This window comes from Carassius carassius, chromosome 29 (genome assembly GCF_963082965.1).
Source record: "Carassius carassius chromosome 29, fCarCar2.1, whole genome shotgun sequence".
Lineage (NCBI taxonomy): Eukaryota > Metazoa > Chordata > Actinopteri > Cypriniformes > Cyprinidae > Carassius > Carassius carassius.
Window position 1 is genome coordinate 8,272,599 of NC_081783.1, and position 20,770 is coordinate 8,293,368.

Here is a 20,770-nt window from a genome sequence, read left to right on the forward strand (position 1 = left end):
TCTTTTACTGCTTATAAAATACTGCTCTCACATGAGGCCATAAAGGACTGCAGTGTTCTGTGCCTAATAAAACACATCAAGAAAATGGAAAGAAAAATGCAGAAAAATAGAAGCGAGTTTCGATGGCCACACAGTTTGTCATGTTTTGCAGTACAATGGCAGTGTGCAGGGGAAGGCTGAATAGGTAGAGCTGTTTAAGTTGAGCTGGAAGCCATGTTCTGAAAGCCTGCAGTGAAGAAGCCAAGAGCTCAGAAAGGTCAGCTTGGCTCCCGTTGCCGATCAATGATTTCTCCACAAACACCATCTCTTCAGGAGCCTTGTCGCACAGTGTGTATACCGCACAGAACAGCCTATGTTTCACCAGTATTTGGTTCCTGTAGATGTTCTCACTTTTTTCTTTGTTAGTTCTCTTACAAGAAAACAATTTATGGTTGACTCAATCATTAAAAATCTGTTATCTATTCACCCTAACGTTGTTCCAAACCTGTACGACCTGTAATTGACATATAAAATATGGAAAATATTTTTTTTTGTGCACACCTCATAAAATTTTATATGGGTGCTATTTGGAACAATGTGTGTGGGTGAGTAAATGACAGAATTTTCATTTTTGGGTGAACTATCCCTTTAAGGCGTGTTCCATGTAGGCCCACATAGAATGTTTGACAATTTCTACATGGACTGTAGGGGAAAATCTGCTGAATAGATTTTAAATGCAGTAAACCGAGAGTGCTACACTCTTTTAGAATGATCAAATTAGCCAAATGTGGCAAGGGATGTGAAGAAACTGAATGATGGGCATTTAGATTTGGCGGAAATCTCTGGATATTCCTTTTTCAAAGTATCCTTTTTGTTAAAACAACACCATTTGAATGAACTTTTCTTAATGTATTCTCATTGGTTTCACGTTAATGAGAACTGATAGTTTGCGTTGGGGACACACTAGCTCATTAAAGCACATTTGCCCATAACTGAGGTCAAATTTGACTCTGTCCTATGAGAGCTCCAAATGAAGTGGCAATCAAAACAGGTGGCCGCTCGCTCCCAGGTCTCTGATGAGGTATGGCGCCTAAAACAAGGCGTAGCAGCTATGCAAGGTCCATGAGGTGGGAAATCACAGAGCAAGATAATCAGTTCAGTTCAGTTCCGCAATGCTCTACCGATCGACAACAAATCAAATTTCTCCCTCACTCGGTTTCAGATTCACATTGGAGTATTTACACTATGGACAGGTCGTTAAATGAGCTGATATGTTTGTTCAATACACAGAGTAGCTGAGAGAAATAAGCAATGTTGTTTACGGGGCATTGGATCCATATACTGTAAATGTGTAAGATCTTGCTCGTTAGCTTACTCTAACTCTTTTCTAGTAAGTATAAGGAAAATTAACTAGCTTTTTGTCATTTCATAGAACATATTTGTGCAAAAAAAAAAAACATCTCTGTGAGCTAATCTTTGTAAAGAAAGTCAAGTTAAAGACAACATTGCCGAACACTGATATGAACTAAAATATTGCACACTCAGACAGAAGTAAACAGGTTTATAATATTGGCACAGCGCGAGTGTCGAATCGGACACAAGACTTCTCTTTTTTGTTTTCTGAATTCATGACATAAACGAACACTATTTTTCCCAAAGAGTCCCACAGGCTTGTTATTGCAGCACTTTTTTTTTTGATGTTTTGTTTTTCTTTAGAAAAGAGTTTTATTGGTGGCTATTCACTGAGAAGAGTCTTCGAGTGCATTTTGGCAGTACGGTGCGTCTGTTGCGGGCGGGCAGACAGACATAGGGGCAGATGGCAGGTGAACGGGAGGTCCATGCGTTACATGTGATGCGTGACGCTCCGTCAAGATGGTCACATGCCAGAGGCTCCCAGGCCCATGCTGGCCGCGTGGCTCATGCACGGCAGCGTCTGCACAGCTTTGGGGAAGTCATGTGTGACAATCCGCCCATTCTCCCCACCGCTCCCGTTCCCGCTCATCCTGGTCAGCGAGGAGCAGCGCATGGCGTCATTGATGGATTGCTGGGATGGAGACACAACAGCGTTAGACAGTAATACAGAAATACGTGCAGGACTGTTGCTCAATTTTAGTAGGAGACAGTAAAAGATGATTTAAGCATCTGCCTAATGGAGTATGCACATAAAATGTTTTGCCATGTGATGATTGGATAATCAGTTAGACAACATTTGTGAAGAGAACTAATCTGCAGGCCTATGCCAACAGATTTCTATCTTTTGGGTTTCCTGATTTTATTTGATCAGCATGGTGGCTCGGGGGGGGGGGGGGGGGGGGTGCACAACACAATGCCTTTAGCAAAGCAAACAGATGAAACACTAATGAAACTTTTCTGATAGTGATGCATTTTGGAAAACAATCCAATATTAGCCATATTGCTATTAAATAACAACATAAGCTTTACCAATCTACCAATTCCACAACATGTGCTCATTGGAAAAACATGCCTTCCTACCTACATTTGTACAAAACTCCAAAAACGTACCTATACATACAATTCAGCATAAAACTGGGTCAAACTGTAATACTTTTTAAACATGATCAAGTAATTGAGTTTTTTTTTTCATTTGTAAATAAAAAGCATTGGAGTATGTTTTACAAGAATATACTATTTTGGCCTTTCTACTTAAAAATTTCAGTTTCTTTTTTAAATATTTCCAAAATTTAATAGCAATTACGTCACGTTGTTTCAATGTAAATCCTGTACCATTTTTATTCAGTGTAGAAACAAGCTAAAATGGCATTCCTTCAACAAATGCACTGTTTACATTTAAATTTGTTAAAATCGGTTAGGTTTAGGGTAGCATGTAGCATGTTGTTTGACGGACCCGTATTTGCATTAAATATGTGTTGTGGGCTCATGCTGTTGTGTTGTCAAGTTTTAATTGCTTGGCTAATGCTGTTGCATTGTGCCCCCCAGGACCACTGTATTTAGGCCCTCAAAACCAAAGCTGACACTGTAAAGCATCTCTGACGTGGGTAGACAATAAACAGTCTTGATAGGCATGTAACAAGAGCTTAATTTGCTACAGAGTAGTGGAAGTGAGAAATGTCATCGTTTTATTGCTGCAGTTGTGAAGAGCAATCCGCTATTGTAGTCGCAGCTAGTGGGCCTGAAACCAAGGCTAATGATGTGTCCCTTTAAATCACATTTTTTTCCAATCTAGGAATGATTTCATTGCCCTACACTTCAGCGCGTTGGGGAATGAAGTTATACGCCTGATGCAGACTAATTAGTTTGCCCATAATGACTCAGATTCTTGCTTGCCTGATATGAAAAATGGACAGCTGTGAAATGTGACTCCTGTCAATTGAATTAACAAAGCAAATCTATATTAATCTTTGCTATTATAATATTACACAAGTGTGTAATACCCAGCTAAACTTGTTACAAATCCTACTTTGGGTAATTGCCTGTCATAAAGATACTTGTTACAAAAATCACACTGAAGTATCTATATGTGCAACGGATTACATTTATTGGGGACCTTTTTTGCAATGGGGTTTCTTTGATTTGTCACTCTGGCCCATTAGGGAAGCTTGTTTTTGCCATAGGATAAAAAATAGATGTAAGATGTAAATTCAGAATTCAGAGAAAAAAGACAGAATTTTCTTTTAAAAAGTCACAATTACCTTGTTTAAATTATTATTATTATTTTTATTCCACTGTGGAAACAGGCTTCCGTTGGCCTGTAGATTGCTTGTTTATGATAGATACTTTTAATCAACTACGCATTAGCAAAAGTACATTAGGTAATCTGACATGGGTCTTATTGTATAAAGGAGCACACAAGCTGACTGATGCATAATCATGAGTCTAGACGGACTATTTCTGGAGTCATGGTGGAAAACAGAGACCTGCAGTGTCTCCGGGGAACACTTGCTCTGTTTCATGAATGAACAGAGACACGATGTGTATAAACAAAGCTCTAGTCTATGGACAGAGCGGGTAGCGGACAACAGGAAATAAAGGGAGAGAAAGATATAATGAGAGATTAAATTAGGAGTATTGAATAGGGCTGTCAAGATGTAGTCTGCATGTTTGCATACACTAACAATCAATAAAAAAAATAAAAATAAAATATTTTTAATATATTAATTTAATTACAATGAATATTAAAACAAATATTGTCTATTAAATTTAATTATATATTACATTTTGGGACATTTTAGCATTATTAGCATTATTAAATAATCATATTAAAATATTTAAATTATTTTATAATTAATGCTTTATTAATTTAAATTTTTGACAGCCCTACTATTAAAATAGAATTGTAAGAGACAGAAAAAGAAGAGGTGTGGAGAAACGGATGATACTGAAAGTGGGCAGCAGAAGCTTTGAATCTGGCGATTGTTAGATGGGGGGCAGGTCAGGCTGCTACGTGGGCAGGATGTGGCCTAGTTCTCCGCAGTACTCAAGGTTCCTACCCCAGAGTGCTTTATATCTTAACAGTGTCGGCACCGTACAGGCCGTAACTCTGCAGCTCAGTGTAGCTGCTGTCTAAGGCGGTGCAGTGAAAGGCCTGAGCGGCCCGCGTGGACACCTTCATTCTGTGGGACTCTGTTCTGGACTTGTAGCAGAACTCCACCAGGGCCACCAGCATGGCCAGACCCAGACCGCCGATCAAAATGTAGAAAACCCCAGCCACATTGCTGAGGCTAAGAGCACTGGTCTTGTCCTACAGGAGAAGGAAAAATGTCTTAGATGAGAATTACTGGATAAAACTAACAAATTCACAGGGACAAAGACAATAGAAGCATGCCTATACATTACATACACACATTTATGCATTCATCCAAACGTCTAAACATATAAAAGCTAAAATGCTAAAATGAGAACTATCTTGAATAAAGTGCAAGAAACACTGTGGCACCAAATGCTATAATCATTTACCTAAAATGTTCCTGCTCCTCTGAGTATAAAATATCATGAATATTGATGAATATAAATGTTTATTTTCTGTTTTGCTAAAACAATCTTTTTTTTTTTTTGTACTGCTGAACTTGCATTATTGCTTATATGTTATTCATAAAGAAATATTCATTATGAAAAATCATATTATGTTAACTTATGTAACTAATATAATTGTCATAATAAATACTAGTATTAAATACTTATAATATCATTCAACATTAATACCAAATGCTATTATAATATTAACTAGTACATACAATTATATAAATGTTAATACAATAACATAAAAATGACTGGTAACTACTATGGGTAAAATATTGCACAAATTGTTATTTGAAATTTAAATCGTCAAATTTAATTTGAAATTAGGAACATGAAATTTTAATGTTACATTTAATTTACAATTACGAACATGCACTCATGCACTAACACAGCCAGTCTGTGTTCACCTTCAACTAATTTTTCAACCTGCTAATTAGAATCTTCACTAATTTACAAGCTACTAAACGATCACATACAATATCATAGCTGCAAATTACGATATTAGTGGTTGGCGCCCATGCAGCCCAGGTCATCAATCTTAGGTTAATTAATCAAAGGTGATATAATAACAGTCTTGGTGTGGAACTGGTTCTCTAAGAAAGGCATTTAAGAGAGGTGTGGTGTCGTCTGTGTGTGCCATGCGGGCGGGTTTGGTGCGTGGGGGTGTGTATCGGCCGGGGCCTATGACAGCACAGACAGCTGTCCACTGGGTTTGCATCCAAATACATGCACACTCCAAGGGCACACATGAGGGAGAACACAGAGGCTGAGGACCACAAGGGAGGCTTGACTCTTACGGATGATCAGAGCAACATGACCAGTCTCTCTCCAGAGCTCCATTCAGACCACCAGGCTATTTTAAACAAAGTGAGTGTATTATACAGTGAGTCATCCAGTCTATAATAATGGCCTTTCTCTTCACGGCTCCTAGAGCTAGACATACTATTATTTACACTTGAATTAATAATATAAAATGTATCAGATTTGAGGTGTGTAGATATATGCAAAAGGTAAATGGAAAAAAAACTGTCAGCAATCAAAAAACAAACAAACAAACAAACAACAACAAAAAACATCTATTTAACCATGTTAGTATACTAATATACTACCTCTTCAACTGATACTTTTTTACAGCAAGGATGCATTCAATTTATCATAAAAGTGACTTTTATAATGGTACAAAAGATTTCTATTTGAAATAAATCTATTTTGAACAGACTTTTTTTGTAAACTTTCTATTCTTCAAAGAATCTTGTTTTTTTATAGTCATAATATATGTACAGACCACAAATGTATCAGAGTCTATCTATCTGTCTGTCTGATATTATTATTATGTTTATTATATTTTATATATTTGAATTTAGATTAATTGTTGGAAAATGTTGCAGTTGCATTAAGTTCTTTGTTAATGGTTTTTAAAAAATGACAAAAATAAAATAAATATGAAGCAGCATATCTTTTTTCAAAATTGATATTATGTTTCTTTAGCACCAAATCAGCATAACATGTTTTCACACAAAATGTAATAAAATTTGAATAAAGCAAAAATGCAGTCTCTACTACCAAAATGTGTCCTCTTGCTTCCCAAATTAAAGAATACAACCCTGGAGAGAGAGTAAGAGCCGCCCATGTCCAGATTCCTAACTGAACGTTCTGGAAGGGTACTGAGAGGGCTAAACTGAAGGGAACAGAGCAGGACCAAATATGTGAACTGACCTTTCTTCCGGAGTCCTTGCTTCCACACTCCCCCTTATCGTACCACCATTTGTTTTTCAGTTTGTCTAAGACGGCTTGCTCACTGAGTTTCAACACCGCTAGGTTAACTGGGATTCTTCAACCAGGAAAATAACATAAATAACATTATCTATGTTATTTTATGTTATTCAGTACACATTAATCACATACCCATCAATATCAACTCAACTGTTCTGTTTCTTTTTCTTTTTTAATTGACTGAACACATATCAGAAACATGTTAGTTCATTGTAAAAGTGATATGGGTTAATACTCCATCTAGCGATGCTTCCTTGCTCCCTGCTGCAAGATGTGTATTATTATATCACTTTGGGTAACCAGCAGACCGCAAACACTCTGCTTGGAATAACGTGAACGTGGTCAGCTATTATTGACCCATTGCCATGATATGCCATAATTTGTTAAAAAAGTACTTTCTATTTATTAATCAGCCAAGATATGCTAGTAGTAAGCTCAGTTTAGGCCTGATTGCTTAGGTCTAGAGTGTTTGGTCGGTGTGAGTTGCTGGTTACCCCCCATGGTAGTGGTGGTTTTACCCGCTGGGTTTGTCACATTGGGGCTGACCTTGGAATCACCTCCTCCGCTGCCACACTCTCCCTTGTCGTACCACCATTTGTTTTTCAATTTGTCCAACAGGCCTTGTTCATTCAGTTTTAACACTGCCAGGTTTACTGGGTTTCTTGAAACGATAACGAAATAATATTTTGGTCAGTGTCAGCCCAGATAAACCATTTCAGAGACAGCGTGATGGGAGAACAGGTTTGAACACAACAGCCACTGCTCTATGTAGGCTGGAATGTTAAATACATAGCATTCGCAGTGGTTTTGCTTCGAGTCTGTATATAAAGTATGTTAACGTGTATTAATGGAAAACAATGCTTTTGTAAGTGGCCTTTGTGAAAGACAGGTTTTATAAAGCCAGGAACAAGACTTCTTTATAAGAGGAGATAAGAGGAGGAGAAAAAAAAGATGTCTTTAGTGTTAAGTGTCCACTTTTGCTTCTTTGCTTTTGGGGAATGTAACAATGTGAATTGAAAACAATAGCTTGGAGACATTAGATTAATTCTTAAAGAGATAAAAACTCACACCTAGACCAAAATCTTTTTATCCTTGATTCGTCAAGTACAGAAGGATATGTTGGGCAGAATGTTCACGGACATAATGGAAGCAAATGGTGACCAAGGACTGTCGAAATACAAACAGTAGTTCATAATTTGCACTATATTCCAAGCCTTCAGAAGTTGTGCGTTGTCATAAAATCTAATTTGTGCAAATGGTTTGAACTACAGCTCTCAAAACTAGAAGCAAGCACCTGTGTTTAAAATTGTGACAATAAGCTTATCAGGATCAACTAAATGCTGGATTTTCAAAAGTATGTCAAGTTCACATCACCATCGTTGCAGTAAACTAGCACAATATTCTTGAATGAACAAATTCATTAGATGCACGTTACATGGATTACATTTTTTTTGTCAGTTTTGGAGCTTGGTCACCATTTACTTTCATTGTTTTGAAAAGAGCAGCATGAACATTATACTAAAGCTGTCTAAGCTTCAAAGAAGCAATACCATTACTTGACCAACATGACAGCAGATGATTTTAATTTTTTTATTTTATTCCCTGTTCCCTACATGACTGATATGTGGAACCACATCTTAAGCGTCTATCTCTTCATCTCTTTTCATTCTCAGGTCTTGAACACCCCATACAGTTCACAACCGTACATCTCCTCACGACCCATGTAACCGACTGGCCAATCTGCGCCGCGAGCAAATGTCGTGTGCAGTTCTGTATGTGTAGGAAAGTGATTGTCTGGCTTGATAAAACCCAGGAATTCTTTCTAATCCCAGAAGTACCAGACAGAAAGAAGTCAGAGAGTGTCTCAGGAATGAGGAACAAACAGCTACATTCAGTTTGATGAGCATTTGCTTCAGAAGGTGGCAGTGCTTTGGGTGAGATGATTTTATAGACTAAACTAAGAGAATGGGGACAGATGGATAGAGATAAAAGGCCACACACATCAGTCTTTAGGGCTGTCGCATCTTGAATGCAAAACAAACCGATTTAAGGTATCAATTGGAGATAAGACAGGGAAAATGTGGAACAGCTGTCGAAATGCACCAAAACAACTGATTATTTCTTCAGTCAGTAAATTAACCCATAAAACACAAATGGCCCTATTTTAACGATCTAAGCGCATGGTCTAAAGCAGCGGTTCTCAATCCCAGTCCTTACACCCCCCGCTCTGCACATTTTGTATGTCTCTCTTATTACATCAGACATTTGGTCTATTCGAACGTAGGTGCCCTGCGAGGTGTACATCACAGGAACATATAGGTTCCATTCAAAGTGCATTGAAGTGTGTGAGATGTGAATTTAAATTGTATTTATTTGCAGAGGTATATGATATCACACTTGTCTGTGTGTGAAGACATTGCGCAGCGCAAATCCATGACTGAATGTTCCGAAGTGAAGTAAACTTCAACAGATTTCCCCAGCTCAGGGAGTAGGGAGCAATGAACACTGTGTAGGGACCATGTCAATCGGAACACAGTTCATGCACGGAGCTCACTTCTAATGAGCTGATTATCTGAATCAGGTGTGTTAACAAAGAGAGACATAACAAATGTGCAGAGCAGGGGGTTGCGAGGACTGGAATTGAGAACCACTGGTCTAAAGCGCATGGTGCAGGTGCACTTAGGGCATTTCCGAATCCTCTTTTGCAAGTATAATGACGGGAAAAATGGTAGGCGCTCCCAGTGCGCAGTCTAAAAGGGTTGTCCCTATTCTAATTCTGATACATGCAAAGACTATACCTTATTACATGTATGACATTTTTATATTTATGTAGCCTACACAATAATATTGTTTTACACTGTAATCCTTTATTTGTAAATATTAGGCATGTTGATGTGCTGCTGTGCGTCCCTGTGTGTAATAAGCAAAGTGAACGTGCGTTGTGGACCCGCCCAGAGGTGCATTTTTTTATTAACATGCTCTTTAAATAACAAAAAATATTGTGCCATTGACTTTAGACTTTAGATCAGGTCTATGGTGCAGTCTATTTTCAGTTTCTCAAAATAGCAACGTGCCAACAATGCACCTGAACACACATCTTTTTTAGACCGGCACAATCATGAGCGCACAAATGGGCGCAAATGCATTTGCTATTTAAACAACGTGCGCAGGATGGGAAAATGACAACTGCGTCAGGCTGAAACTAGCAAAAACACTTGTGCCGCATTGCACCAGGTGTATAATAGGGCCCAAAGTGAAGTAAAAAGTAAAGCAAGTTCCAAAGGTTAATTAACTTCATCTTAGTTAGGACTTTGTGTATTAAAGCATGATGAGGCTAGCAGACCGTAACACATCGGATAGTGAGGTGTAAAAAGATCTCTATTAAAGGCTCTGATCAGTGTCATTAAAGCTACATTTACATAGTAATGGCTCATGCACAGATCTCACATCCATTTTTTTGTCCTGTTACCCGAGATTTTACATTGACCAAGAAGATGCTTTAAAATGTAATTTAAATGTTGTTTTACATTAAATTACATTTACAATTTTAATATTTTTACACCTAACAATATTTAATAAGTGCCAGATGTCTATAAATAATAGTTAATTGACAGTGTAAAAACATTGCGGCCAAAAAAAAGCTAAATTGAGTGATAATGCTTGGAGCATTATGGTACATTTTGACAACTGCAGCACATGGTTAGTTCAGCAAATCATTACTCAGTCTAGATTTACACATAAGATTCTCAGTGTCTACCAATTTTGACAGAGAGATCAAATTCTCCCCTTTGCTTCCACGTGATGAAGTCGCACAGCAGATGCCCATATAGCATTTACCGGTACATGTAAACACGTGTCAGTATGGGAGTCGCTCTCTCTCAAAATTAGATATACACTGCACAGCTGGTAACTCACTAGAGACAGAAACACATTTTGGGCTGGACGATTATGGCCTAAAATCAAAACTTGATTTGAAAATTTAAAATTTTACCTCGATTACGATTAATGAACGATTATTTTGTTTCTGTTTTGTTTTTTTGCCCTCATAGTTCACTGACAAGGTTTGTACTGTAAATATGATTGACTATCAGCAGTTATTTTATCTATGTTCTCAACATTTCTTACTATCGATTCCTAGTTTTGAATCCAACAAGATAAAAAAATCCAATATAAAAAAAATTAAGTCAAATATTTAGATCTCCAACATTTTTACAAAGCATTCTATTGCAGCTGAATAACGAGCAAAAATCAGCAGCCTACAAAACACTGCAAGAGGAATTTTGCCTGTGATTAAAAAAATACCATAGCAAAAACAACTAGATTAATATCAATTTCAAATATGAAAGTGTCAAAGACAAGTAAACGGTCAGTAATAAGATAGGAACAAACAAATCAATTAGCAATATCATAAATAAATACAACTAAACAAAATTTCATGTACATAAACTGTAATTAAAAGTTTAAAAATACTGCATAGTTTTCTTTTTATAAATAAAATAAAGATTAATCAAGTAAAGTTATTAAATATATTCAGTCAAGATCAGTGAATGATTTTCTTTTGTTCTTTGATTAACATTAATGACAGGCAGCGCGTTTATCAGGCTGTTGTCTCTTTAAGCAAAAATACTGTACATGTGTGTTTTCTTTCTCATCTGTTTATGTTCACGTAAGACAAAAACGGCTGCGTTTATGATGATATACTGATGTAGTTTTCTGTATCGTAGTTTCGACTCGGAACAACCTTTTCTACAGTTAAAATACACAGAACAGTCCGAGAACGGACACAAACCGGGAACCCACAGCGCGACCGCCGACCACTATTCTCTGTGCACGTGCTTGTGCTTCATGTGCGCTGCACACAAACATGCTGTAATAAGTTTTGAGATTCTAAGCTACTTTAGTGATAAACCACAGGACAGCGCTGACAACTAGTTTCTGTGTTCCTCTGTGCGCGCGATCTTCACATCTACTGTTTATATGAGTGTTCGTGCCACAATGCAGCTGCGTGAACATGGTAGCTCAATATAATAATACACATCCGATCATCTAATCACTTGAATGTCCAAACCATAAAACAAATACAACTGACAAAGTTTACTGAAGACGCAAGGCTCACCGCTCACGCGCCATCAGTATGTGTTGAACCGGCGTTCACCTCCTTATTTTGCTTTTATGAGAGCAGAGTCATGTGGCTACACACGCAGTAGTATGCTTTTAATGGGGAAGTGTTAACAGGATTAAAAAAACCTAAATAACCGACATGGGGAAATTACGTCGGTTAGAGGTTATGAATTTTGGTTTTGATTACTTTTCGATTAATCGTCCAGCCCTAAACACATTCATGAATTAATTTCCAAGCCTCTTTCACTCTTGCTGTCACAGTAATGGCTAGCTAGTATTAAATTTAATTTGAGTCCTGCCCTAGGTGGCAAGATGGAAGTCATTCATTTACATCTTGTATCCGATGTCTCTCTCCCACTCCATCCACGCTCTCCCCCCTTTGCTATAAGGTGACCCAAAAAATGACTCTACAATTGCTATGAGGTCGTTTCCCCAAGGAGCTTATCTTATTAGAAAGAGATGGAGTTATTGAGGTTATTTCAACAGCTCCAAATTGCCCTTGTGAGGCTTTTTGCACTGCAATGAATGTAATATCATGTGGGCCATGGGGTATTAGTCAGATGGGTATGTTCAAGCACAATAAATGTGACGTTAATGATGGTGGCAAACAACTGAAATTACAACCGTTCACCTTATATTGCAGAGAATATAAAAGAAAGGTGTTAATGTCAACATTCATCTTCAGAAGTGGCTTGCATAAGAATAACAACTGATTGCCCAATTTCTCTCATGTGCAAGTCAGTCTGTGAGAAGAAAGCTTTTGTAATTCATAATGAAGGAGGAGAGAAAGTGAAATTAGCATTCGGTGAACCTAAAGCTTCAAAGAGCCTGTCGCCATCTCAATTGGCTCTGTTGAGCGGAACTACAGTTTAATGAAAAGACGGCGAACACACGTGTTTCCTAAAGAGCTTCTGAAGAGGGTGCATCATTTTACTGTTTCTTATGCCAGCACTTCTGGTGGAGTGTGCTGAAAACCCCTTCAAGCAACATGAGGTACGGGAAGGATTTTGAACAGCTCCACACACAAGTATGTACACCCACACAACAGCATGTTCTGTTATAGCAGAGGCTGCTTAGTACAGTACTTCCACCCTTGCCCTTGGTTCAAAGGATGGCTTATTTAATTATGTCACGTATAGCCAATAAAAAAAATCTTTCAAAAAACGAGAAAGAAGGCAAGTTTACTGAACAGCCACATCACTTTGGCAAAAGCCTGCGTCTTATTCATAAACCACCTGTAATCCAGGTGTTAAATTTGGTGCTGCGCAGTGAGTCATTCTCAGCACAAATGCATTGTTTTTCCATGTGAATTAAGCTTATTATAGAATGTGTCTTGTTTGCAACACTCAGCAATATTTGCCTGCAATCGTGTCAGCATAAATTCATCAAATGATGGAGAAGAGCACATATAGACTATGCAGTGTACTCAAGCACACTTGGCATTTTAAAGAGCTGATTTAGATGGCAGGACTGCAGTGATAGAGTAATGCTGTAAAGATTCAGTAAAGTATGCCAGATTGCATTAGTCTGCTGTGTCCTTCATAACCTAGTACACAGGACTGGCTTACAAGTTTACGAAATGCAGAATGAAAATGGATACTACCCCATAACCCCTTTAGGACCGTATCCAGCCTCTACCACAACTGAATCACCATCAGAAGTTAGTTTGGCAATGGTTAAATCCACACAGTTAGCATACAGTGGACAGCTGGCTTTACCTGAGAGGGGATCCTTTGGGGGTGGCGATGCCGTAGCCTTTGGAGTCCAGGTTTCCTCCGACCTTCATAGTGTCACAGGGTTTGCGCTGCTCGATGTACTCGTTCATGGTGGACTCCAGCAGGTAGGCATACTTCCCTTTGGATTTCCTCACCCGTATAACTCCTTCATCTGTGGTTTTCACAAACACTGAGGGGTCTGCAGACTTCATATAAGACCACATCTTCTCAAAGACTGCAATCTTTGACCTCTAAATGAGGAAAGAGAGTGAAATATTATACATTTACAAATACGATTTTTTAAGGTTAACACTTCATGTCTAATCTTACCCTGAAGAACTCTTTGGTGGAGCCGGCATCTAGAGTACCGTAAGCAATCTCAGTCTGTTTGGCCAGATCCTCTGCACTCTCGATGGGTGACACCATCCTCTCTACTGTGAGAAAAGCAGCTAGGTTGGCTGTGTATGAGGAGATGATGATCAGAGTAAAGAACCACCACACACCACCCACGATACGGCCAGAGAGAGACCTGTGGAAACACAATGAAATACATATATAGTTGCTTCAATAAGTAAACTTGTGTACACATAAACATATGCATATTATTAAATCAAGTAGTATTGATCTTAAAGAAAATATATAGAACAAAACACACTCTTGGTTTTCAAATATGTGAGACTGGACCACAAAACCGGTCATAAGTAGCACAGGTATATTTGTAGCAATAGCCAACAATACATTGTATGGCTCAAAATTAATTTTGCTTTTATGCCAATAATAATTAGGATATTAAGTAAAAAATATGTTGCATGAAGATATTTTGTAAATTTCCTACCATAAATATATCAAAATGTAATTTTTAATTAGTAATATGCATTGCTAAGAACTTAATTTGGACAAATTTAAAGGCAACTTTCTCAATATTGAGATTTTTTTGCACCCTCAGCGTCCAGATTTTTTAAAAGTTCCAATAGTATTGTCCTATTCTAACAAACAATACATCAATAGAAAACATATTTATTTATTTATAATTATACAGATTTCAGATACAACAATAGCTCTACTGTGCAACATGAAATGTTGAAATGTATATCCATTATTCTGTAATATATATTTAACACTATAGTCTAAATTCACTTATAAAGCATTTACAAAAAATATTTTATTTTTATTTATTTTTATTTATCATTATTTTTATTTTTTTATTTTTTTTTTGCACTACAGTTCAAAAGTTTGGGTTTGGCACAATATTTGAAAATTTGAATTTATTTGATCAAAACTACAGTAAAATAGCCATATTTTGAAATACTTTTACAATTTAAAATGTATTCCTGTGCTGAATTTTTATCAGCCATTACTCCAGTCTTCACAGTCACTTTCCTTCAGAAATCAACCATTTCAGTCATTTAATGGTTATCAGCCATAATCTGAACATAATTATAAGTTTATTAGCAAGGATTTTATTCAAGAAGAGCTGAATATTTTGTATCTGTTTTGCTAAAACAATTCAGAGAAACTAATGGAAATCACAAGCTCAATTGGAGATCCATTATTAGTTTATCAGGTGTATTCATTCAAAAAATCAAATCTCATTCCGAGGAGCACTGAACATTTTCTACATCCTAACTGTTTTACAAACTCTGGCCTGCATGTAGCTTCTTCATGCACACATTGATGCTTACAGTGGTCAGAGGTCTAGTCTGTTTGATACACTGCTCTGTCTCCACTCAGCTATAAACTCTTAGTGAAATGTGCTGAAACGAGATAAGGCAATGCGACTTACCAGCAGTGCATTAATCTCACTTTTAGAAAGTTGCCAGTATGTTAAATGAATATGTATATTAATTGCCAGGGATTCATGGTGATGAGAGCACTCAGCTGCCACTGTAATTGTACTTCAACCGATAATAATGAAAAAAGTGAAAAAACAAAAACAAAAAAAAACAGATTTGCCCAAATCTCCAAGGATCCCCAAGGAATCCCTCTCTTGCTCAAGTGAGTCTAAGCAGCATACAACAAGAAATGGTGTGTGTAAAAGGTTTCAGGGAAAGTAGTTGTTCGATATGTGTGGTGGAACAGGAAAAGCTGCTCAGATAAAACACGTAAACAAAAACAAACGCACGGTTTAATCATTTAAGCTGGGAGGGAGGCGGAACCCGGCGAGATGAAAGGCTGGCGAGATGGCAACAAACAGAAATATGAAAAGGCAAGAACCTGTCAACCCTGTGAATGTGCAGTGAATGTCAAAAGAGCGAATAAATGTGTATTCAAGAGTAAGAGCATAACGAATATTTGATTTAATCCTTCAAGGGCTGGACTGAGATATCGCTGGTCACAAATTCAAATTTCACAAGAGTTAAAAAAAAAAGAACAATTTCACCCCTGGCCAAATCCTGAATCCAGAACACCATGCAACAAGGATATTTTTTAAACCAGACTTTTGAGGTTGGGCTCTAATCACATGACCTGAATGAAGCTCAGGCAGGCATATGAGATCAGTTTAACATCTCTGAGGGAGTTCTAGAAGGTCTACCTGCAGTCCTAGAAGGCTTAAACAAAACCAAGGCCACTCTCCCCTGAGTTCCTGGCAGCCGGGCGGCATAATCTTCTCTCTCTGCTGGAGTAAAGACCAGGGTTAACTGTGTACATGGTGAATCCACCTTGATAGGGGGTGACCTGGATAGTCAACAGGCCTATTGACATTAATTAATAAAGCTGAGACTATTTTTCATTTTCATTGTGTGAAATGTGTTTACAAATATAGCTGTGTACAGAAAGATATGTAAGCACCTGTAAGATGGGAAATTTATTCGCTGAATGGTTTAGTACACAGCAGTATTATAATGTTATGACGCTGGTAAATCAATATTCAGTGTGACCAGGCTACACCATGAAAATGATTCATGACAGGACCTGTTGAAGTGTGTTGAGTTAGTGCTAAAATGGTCTAATGAAGATGCTGATGTGTTGTGTCTGCTATTTATTCAGTCTCATATTTCATATTAGCTAATTACCCTTAAATACACGATACATATTCTGACAAATACAGCATGCCATATTTACCACAGCCAAATAACAAGATAATCAGATGCAAACGCATACTGAAGTACATTTATCTGAGAAAATGAAATGGATGATTCAATACTAAATAATGTAAATTTCAGTAGTCTCCATATTGTGATTTAATAAGTGCTTGATAATTGAAACACTGAAGAATGCTGCACACAGTAAACGTGACATCTTACACTTACATTACGCTGACAAACAATGAAATGAAATAAATGAAAAATGATTTTATGTCTAAAAGATATCTAGATATGAACTTAAACCAAAAAATGTAAACAGTAGAAATTTAGCTTTTGCAGATAAAAGAAAAAATTGTGTTTAAGCTGAGGCACTAAATTTACTAAAACTGAAAAAAAAAAAGATTAAAGCTAAATTGAAATATTTAATAAGATAGAAACCAAAAATGACAAACGCATACAATTACTAAACCTTAAAGCAAAATTAAAATTAAACTGAAAATATAAAAAAGGTCATTTAGAATCATGATAAATACTATAAATTATACTAAAATAACACTGGTAACAATAAACTTTTGCATGTTACATAATAATTAAAAGATATGATGATTAAAATATTAGAAATAAAATTCATATATTTTTTATATATTCATATTTGAATGTATTTTTTAAATAAAATTTTAACATCTATTATTTTTTTTACATAATATTCTCTTGATTTACATAAGCACATTTATACAGAGATACAGGGACCCACAGTTTTTGAGCAATAATCATATATTTAAAAAGCTTTGCTCGACCACAAAGCAAAAAAATAAATAAATGCTTTACGCTCATTCTGCTTTATCAGCAGAATGAATGAAAACACAATTAATGCATGGTAATCCTTATATAGCCTATGCCCACTTAAAGTATTTGCATTTTAGGCAAATCATTTTATCACTTAATTAATATTCAGGAGCCAAGCTAATAATGTTGATGTCTCCCTCCCAGTTTTCAGATCATTCCTAAACCCATGCAAGACATCAGCGGCCTATGAAACCCCCCAAGTCAAACTCTGAAAATATACCATAGGCAAAATGTGCACAAGAGGCTGAGGCAACAGAAATTCAAAGCTGGTGGAGGGAACTGGAGCTCACAGCTCTGATGTTGTTTGACAGCTTTTGCAAGGCACCTTTTGAGCAGTGTGAAGCTGACACACTGATCTCATTCCTTGCCACATGTCAAAATCTCTCCGTGTTTAAATCAACACCGCTTCCTCTTCTTCCTCACGAGGTCAGTATTTAAACTCTGCATGTATGGAATGAGACGATTATGCAAATGGTGTTGACAGCAAACGACTGCAATTAAACGAGTGAAAAACTGAGAGATTTCCCTAATGTCTGTATAATATGCTCATTTCTCAAGCAGGTGTATGTGACTCTGTATGAAACTGCTGTGGTTTATTTGCGCACTTTTAATTTCATAAATCTCACAGATCTTTTTAAAACAAGCTTGGCTCAGAGTCTTAAGAAATCCATTTCTGAGATAAAGCTACCTTACCATGTTATATAAATTATAGCCATAATCTTCTGCACTGCCCTGTTCAAGATAACTCAATACTGAAGGTGGCACAGATATCGACTTCCTCTGCACACAAACACACACACACACACACACACACACACACACACACACACACACACACACACACACACACACACACACACACACACACACACACACACATCCAGAACCAGCATTAGACAAGTATTCATTTATAAAACACAAATCACCCACTGATAAATCAGAGCAACCAATCTGTAAAGAAAGCCATGTGTCCTTGTGACTTTACACACACTAATAGAGCACATAAAACAGGTTTAAATGCATAGCGTACATTTCATTGACTTGTCAATGACATTTTCTATATCAAAATCTATCCCTCACACATTTTCATCTTTTACATTTTCTTTACTTTGTATGTTTATTAAGCAAAATTCCTCCTCTGGCTGTTTCCCTGTAGGTAACATCAGGTTTTGTTATTCTTCTCAGGACATTTGGTCCCTATAATGTAGGCTAAAGCTGCCTCACACACACACACACGGATGGTGGTAGTCACTCAGCATTGCTCTCAAACTGTGAGCTGTGCCACTCCAGAGGAAACACCCATGTCTTTCAGCGTTGCCATGGCAGCACTCTCTTCCTTCCAAACACGCAGCTGAGATGGGTTTTGTCACAGAGCAGCTTTCAGTCGACGCTGAGCTGACTGAACCTCGTCTACGGCCAGCATACGTCTGTGCAACACGCAGAAGCCCACTGTTTGTCTGCTTCATGTTTTCTCTTTTCATCTGTCTCTGTCATTGAATTAAATATCTGTTATTGTAAACCTTGAACTGTCTCTACCAAAGTCCCACACAGAAATGCTCTTTTACTGCCAAGGATGTAAAGGAGATGACAAAACTGTATATCTAACATGTCGGTAACACTTTAAAATAAGCTTTCATTTGTTAAAATTAATCATTGCATTAATTAACATAAACTATAAGCAGTATATATAGTAATATACAGAGGCGTCGTGCGCATTCAAAGTGAGGGGGCACGTGCCCCCTCAGATTTCTGAGCCAAGTGGATTTTAAATGCAGCTTCCAAACGAAAAAAAAAAAAAAATTGCAGAATAATATTTTTTATATATTTGATACAATCACAGCGGTGTGATTAGATCGTTCAGTGCACAGCATCAGCTGCTAAATTCAAATCTGCGTTCGCTGGCTGGCGCTGAGCCAGAGACAGACGCGTTCGTACAACGCTTCATGATAACCAATCAGAAACGATTCTGTTGCGCTTATGGATGCAATGGCCAATGAGAGACGTCCAGAAGAGTCATTACTGAAACGCGGTGTTTTGTTCACTTGCTCGCTGACTGAATTATTTAGCGAATTCTCTCATCAGAAACAACAAAAAGTGCAGATGTGCGTACGAATGTAAGTAAGATATTCGTTTCATAATGTAAAGTGCTTCAGTGAATTTAATGGGAGTTTTTGAGAGTGCCTGAATTCTGGCTAGACTGAATGAAAATGTTTTTTGATAATGTAAATGTTCTTTACTCTCTGTAAAATGAAAGTGTTAAAATAAGTATCTTACAATATTGTTATTAAAATTTACATTAAATGCAAATTCAGTCGTATTAAAATATTTTATGGCATGATATGGCACTTAAGTAAAAAGTCAGGTTTTTATGTGTAGTTAATAGATTACACTACATTTCCATATATTGATCAAATAACAATCTATAAAGGTGCAAAACGTGTTTACCTACACATATTTGAGAAACGAGATATTTCCTGATATATTAAGCATGTTTGGAATTGTTTTGAATAAAAAGGAAAAAAAATAATAAAAAAATAAGCCTATATCAGTTATACAGTGCTTTCGTAGAATGACTTATACTCCTGACCCCCCCCCCCCCCCAAATGTGACCCCTCAAAAATCATGAATGCATGACGCCCCTGGTAATATATATTAGGGGTGTAACGGTACGCAAAAATCACGGTTCGGTACGTACCTCGGTTTTAAAGTCACGGTTCGGTTCATTTTCTGTACAGTAAGGGAAAGAAATGCAAACATTAAACTGCAGGTTGTTTATTACTATACACTTTTTTAAAAATACTTTTTAATAAAATATATATAAAATAAAAAAAGAATAAGAAATAAAATACTGCTGCAAAGTTCTCCACTAAATAAAATACTCTCAGTCTCAAACCAATATCATATAATAAAATATAATGAAAAATATAAATAAATAACTATGATTACAGTGCAGCATTACCAATCCCAGCTTGTAGGCCTGCTTCACCAGAACCGTGCCGTGCCTGCTGCTGTAGATGACAATATCTATACTTCATGTTGAGCATAAAAATAAAGCCTACTGATAAAGGACACCGTCAGCAGTATTGACGGCAAAATAGACTATGTTTGACAGGTGCAATATTTGATAATTATTAATTTATTTTTTAAAATACATTTATATCTGAATTTATGTCAACCTATAGACTTTCAAACATCAAAGTGTCATGAATTAATATGTATTTGTGTACAAAATTACATATAAACATATTTTCCTATTCTATTTTGCCTGGAAACGCTTCCAACATGCTTGCGTGTCGCGTGAAAAATAGGCGT

At 37.0% G+C, this 20,770-nt stretch overlaps 1 protein-coding gene across 6 annotated transcripts in view; it reads right to left on the bottom strand.

Annotated features, from left to right (window-relative positions):
• Positions 1–502: 502 nt before the first annotated feature.
• The window catches only part of gria1a (glutamate receptor, ionotropic, AMPA 1a), a 73,064-nt gene continuing 52,796 nt past the window's right edge, over positions 503–20,770 (bottom strand). Inside the window, exons 12-16 of one of the 6 annotated variants that reach the window (XM_059515751.1) lie at positions 13,917–14,115; positions 13,590–13,837; positions 6,694–6,808; positions 4,565–4,699; positions 503–2,023 (exon numbers count right to left, since the gene is read on the bottom strand). In XM_059515751.1, coding sequence (XP_059371734.1) covers positions 1,856–2,023; positions 4,565–4,699; positions 6,694–6,808; positions 13,590–13,837; positions 13,917–14,115 — 865 coding nt within the window. In that variant the 3' untranslated portion in view covers positions 503–1,855. Of the gene's footprint in view, positions 2,024–4,564; positions 4,700–6,693; positions 6,809–7,268; positions 7,412–13,589; positions 13,838–13,916; positions 14,116–20,770 lie in introns of those variants that run through there. The other 5 variants (XM_059515750.1, XR_009424521.1, XR_009424522.1 and 2 more) reach the window with 5 other exon arrangements.